The following is a 4,931-nucleotide window of genomic DNA, read 5'->3' on the forward strand; positions in this document are numbered from 1 at the left end:
TTTCAGGGGAAAGCTGGTCATAGTTGCCACAGGTATAGAGGAGGCTTGAAAGATACAGAGAGGTACAGAGGAGTTGAAAGATGCTGGGCTGCTAAAAGAAAGTGTTACACATCTATTACAGAAAGGCATACACACCAAATGATATATGAGTGAACACTCTTTTCTTGTTTCACAAATAATAATCACCAAAAAAGAAAGCACAACTTTTGTTATATATCCAAGCATTCAACAAGAAAAGACATTTTTGCACCAAAGTAATATGAGAGTCTAAATTTAAAAAGTAAGTAATCAGGATTCCATCCAGTCTGGAATTACATGAAATGCCAAAGTATTGTACTAAAACGGTATGTTTTCTTTGTATTTGCTACTACAATGCAAAAAAAAAAAAAAAAGACATTGTTCATTGTCCCAAAACAAATAGAACTATTACATATTCAACTTGCTTATACTGCTATTATATAGTTTTATAAATTAATCTATCTTGTTTCTTGTTCTGACACACAGTTCTCCCCTCTGGGGAGTTATAGGAGCACATACTTTGCGCCCACTCCACAATTACCTGTGCATATTTTCAGTGGAAATCATGCTACACTGTCTTCACTGGGAGACTAGGGGAAATCTCTCCTAAGGCTTTGCTCTCTGAACCATTGCAGAAGTGTATGTACACAAATGGTTCCAGATCATGCTGTCCCCTAGGGTGAGGACCCATTAGTATGACCCAGAGAGATAAGTCACAGGTACAAAGAGTTTGGGATCTGTCTGCCCAGACAGAGGGGTTATTGGAGGCCCCCTGAAGAGTCCATTGTACTTCCCACACTGGACTACCTTGATGCCTGAAATCACTCTACTCATGTGACCTCAATGAAGGAACGGACTTGCTAAGCTCTCCTTCTTAAGGTCCTTTAGCCTTTTATCTTCTAGTCCTTTAGCCTGCTCTTTCTACACAATTTCTTTATTCCTCGTCTTATTTCATTGGACAATACCTCTACTAGGCTTCTAACAATAAGGACAGGAGAAAAGGAAGGAAAAAAAGGAGTCTAGGTGGCATAAAGCAGTAGTGAGCAAATATTCTGTGGACACCATGTGCTAAATGTCACTTAAGTTATCACTTTGAGTGTGATGTCATCGTCAACATTTTTTAAGTTCGGAAACTGAGGCTCAGAGGTTTGATGTGACTTTTCCAGGGTTTCATTAATGCATCAGCAGTGTAAGCTGAATGAAATCCATTCTGCCTAATTCCACCTCCTGTAATCACACCCAGTCACCTCTTCAGCTCCCTGATTTTATTATGGAAACCTTCTCCTTGAATTCATCAAGATGTATACTCTCTTGACCCATACACATTCCAAGCACCAATCAGACTTTTCCTCTTCACTCTTCTTTTTTTAAAAGACTTTATTTATTTATTCATGAGAGGGGATCCATGTGTCTCTGCATCTGTGTGTGTGTGTGTGTGTCTCATGAATAAATAAATAAATAAATAAATAAATCTTTTTAAAAAGTCATATTTATTCATGAGAGACACAGAGAGGCAGAGGGAGAAGCAGGCTCCATGCAGGGAGCCCGATGTGGGACTCGATCCCAGGACTCCAGGATCATGCCCTGGGCCGAAGGCAGGCACTAAACTGCTAAGCCACCTAGGTGTCCCTCCTTCTTCACTCTTCTTTATCAGTGTCCACTCCATGATTCATCACTTCAGTTGCTTTCTTGCCAACATCTTAAGAATCCAAACATTAGGTGCAGAAAATAATGTTTCTGCACCTATCTGAGTGGAAAAAGTTCAACCCCAGATCCTTTTAAGTGTTTGCCTTCTCCGCAAAAATAACAGCAAAGCCCAACCCTGATAAGAATGCTGGAGAAAGCCCTTCTGCCGAGGGGCCGGCCTGTCGCTGTCGCCCGTGCCCCACTGCATCTTGTCTTTCACCTACTCCTTACATGTGGCGGCCTTCGTCCCTCTCTCCGCTCTTCCACCTAGAGCCGTAAGCCTGGGCCTCTTACCACCTCACTCTTTGTTTTTGTTTCCCCCCTCTACCCTCACCCCAGCGACATGAGTGCGGATCCAGCTCCGCCCCAATGCCCGGCTGGCCCCCAAGCAACCAACTCTAGGGGCCCTTCTCCAATGCCTGAGATTTCCGGGCCCCAAGAAAATCCTGCGTCCTTGCCAATGTCCTCTGCTGAGACGCCCCGCGCGGAGACCGTCTCTCCTCTTCCTTCCCCCATGGATCTGCTTACTCAGGACAGCCCCGATTCTTCCACCAGTCCGCGGGTAAAACTCCCACCCACCTCTGGAGAGGAGAGAACAGCTAGGAAGGAAGATGCGACCCAGGGCAAGAAACGGAAGATGAGGCCTTTTTTCTCTTGGACCCAGCGGCAGGTTCTCAATGATTGGTTTCAGAGACAGAAATACCCCTGTTTCCAGCAGTTGCAAGAACTTTCCAACATTCTGAACCTCAGCTATAAGCAGGTTAAAACCTGGTTCCAGAACCAGAGGATGAAAAGCAAGAGGCAGCAGAAAAGAAACTGGCCAAAGGAGAGCAACAGTGTGACTCAGAACAGCTCTGCCACCACGGAATACGCAGGCTTCTACCCCTGTCACCAGGGGTACCTGCCGAACCCTTCTGGAAACCTCCCACTGTGGAGCAGCCAGGCCTGGAATAACCCGAATTGGAGCAGCCAGACCTGGAACAGCCAATCCTGGAGCAACCACTCCTGGAACAGTCAGACCTGGTGCCCCCAAGCCTGGAACAACCAGGCCTGGAACTATCCGCTCCACAACTGTGAAAAGGAATCGCTGCAGCCCCCGATCCAGTTCCAGCAAAATTCTATGGGTGATCTGGAGTCCATCTTCAAAACTGCTGGGGAAAGCCATGGTGTCCTACAGCAATCCACTAAGTATTTTAGTACTCAGCAAATAATGGATTTTTTCCCAAATTACTCTGAACATTCAACCTGAAGATGTGTGCTGATAAGTATATTATTCGATCTCAATTTGGGCAGTATTATTTCTGATTGGATTTGTCTTTTAGGGTCCTATATCTCTGCCTCGATAGTGTCCTATTATGCTGAATGTATCCATTGAGGGGATATGATTGGAGTCAAAGGTTTCAGTAGCGTTGGCTGCTATGGACAACATGATAAGATGTTTCTGGCTATAGATAACTAGATGTAATACTAATTCAGGTATCTTTAGGCTGTAGATTATATCAAGAAAAGGAAGTAAAAATACAAAGACCTGTGATAAAGGATAATTGTATTTTCTGAGATTGTGAGTCTTGTTTTCATCACCTCCATTAACGGTGAAGGGTTAAGCTATATACAATATGCTTCATTGGTTTCCTCTGCCCTTTGTGATTTACTAGAATTGTTAATTTGTTCATTCTAGTAGTTGTAGAAAGATGTCTTGTATTTTAATGTATCATGATAATACTACCAGTTTGGATGGCTTAAGTACAAATAAAATATCCACTTTTAAAAAAAAAGAATGCTGGAGAAAATCACAAAGCTGTACAGATTAGAGTGGCATCTGAATTTGTCATTTTCAATCTTTACAGAGCCCTCAGCAGCAACTATTTGACTGCCATTCAACAGAAAGCTTGATGAAAGTAAAAGCAGTATCTGTTTATTTCAAACCACTTTAATGTAAACTCCATGATGGCAGTAACTGCCTGTGTTATATACTGCCAGCCCCTGAGACAGTTTCTAGAACATGATACATGCTCAATAAACATGTAATGAAGAAATTAAATGAATAAGAGCTTAAAGCGGTCAACAGTAGTCTAGGATGTAAATACACTTGCTTTGGAAGTTACAATTAAGCAGAGACTTGAGAAATAAGCAGGAGTTTGCTTGTGGATAGAACTGGAGGGTATTATGCTGAGTGAAGTAAGTCAATCGGAGAAGGACAAACATTATATGGTCTCATTTATTTCGGGAATATAAAAAATAGTAAAAGGGAATAAAGGGGAAAGGAGATAAAATGAGTGGGAAATATGTGAGGGAGACAGAACATGAGAGGCTCTTAACTCTGGGAAACGAACAAGGGGTGGTGGAAAGGGAGGTGGGTGGGGGGATGGGGTGACTGGGTGACAGGCACTTGACGGGATGAGCACTGGGTGTTATGCTATATGTTGGCAAATCGAACTCCAATAAAAAAAATATACAAAAAAAAAGTAGGAGTTTGCTCATGAAAGGAGCTGGAAAGGAGAGTATTAAAGGCAAATTGAATGGCATTCCTAAGATCCCTCCTTCTTACTCTACACACAGTGTTCTGAATATTCTCTCTCTTCAAAGCTCTTCCATTCTCTCCAGCCCCACTGTCACTATGAGTGCACTCAGATTCAGTCTCTATACTGCAACCAAATGGACTTCTGCTGTTGAAGTAAGAAAGATGCTGGAATAGGAGGCACCCAGAATACCCTCACAGAATACAAATTAGCAAATAGCCACAGACAAGATGCCTTTTTGAAAATCCCAGAACTTGGGAGTGAGGCTTAAGCACATCCTTTAAAGCACAAAAAACAACCAAAATATCTACTTTAGAAAGGTAAAGGAGCAGGTTCACTTTGACCATATCACCCCCACTAGGCCAACACCATGCCACACCAAGAGTAATCTTCTGGTCCCATGATTTCTCCAGTGGAGAAAACAGCATGAGAAGCAGACATTCAGCCTCCCCAACATTTCTCCGAGATAGAAGCTTACCTCTATCTTGGAGAACACTGGGACAACTAACAGACTTAGACCACAGAAAGGCAGCTGGAACAAAGAAGGGGTGAGGCTCACAGTGATCAGCAAGTGGATCTTAGCATTACAACCAGATCCCAGCCAGTGACCTTACCCAAAGAGAAAGGCCAGTCAGTGGCTCCTCCCACTAAGTCAACACTCCCTCAGGCCAGAGAACACAGTCAGGATTTCTGCCTGGCCTCAGCCAG

General features: G+C 43.3%; 1 protein-coding gene across 1 annotated transcript; it reads left to right on the forward strand.

Annotated features, from left to right (window-relative positions):
• The first annotated feature begins 2,047 nt into the window (after positions 1 to 2,047).
• LOC129497320 (homeobox protein NANOG-like) lies at positions 2,048 to 3,454 on the forward strand. Its single transcript, XM_055306142.1, has one exon. It carries the CDS (start codon positions 2,048 to 2,050, stop codon positions 2,951 to 2,953), a length of 906 nt encoding a protein of 301 aa, XP_055162117.1. The 3' UTR covers positions 2,954 to 3,454.
• The last annotated feature ends 1,477 nt before the right edge of the window (positions 3,455 to 4,931 follow it).

This window comes from Nyctereutes procyonoides, unplaced genomic scaffold, assembly GCF_905146905.1.
Source record: "Nyctereutes procyonoides isolate TBG_1078 unplaced genomic scaffold, NYPRO_anot_genome, whole genome shotgun sequence".
In the NCBI taxonomy this organism is placed as follows: domain Eukaryota; kingdom Metazoa; phylum Chordata; class Mammalia; order Carnivora; family Canidae; genus Nyctereutes; species Nyctereutes procyonoides.

Excerpts from the sequence above, each read along its gene's own strand:
- LOC129497320 (XM_055306142.1), top strand. The coding sequence starts at position 2,048 with ATGAGTGCGGATCCAGCTCCGCCCCAATGCCCGGCTGGCCCCCAAGCA.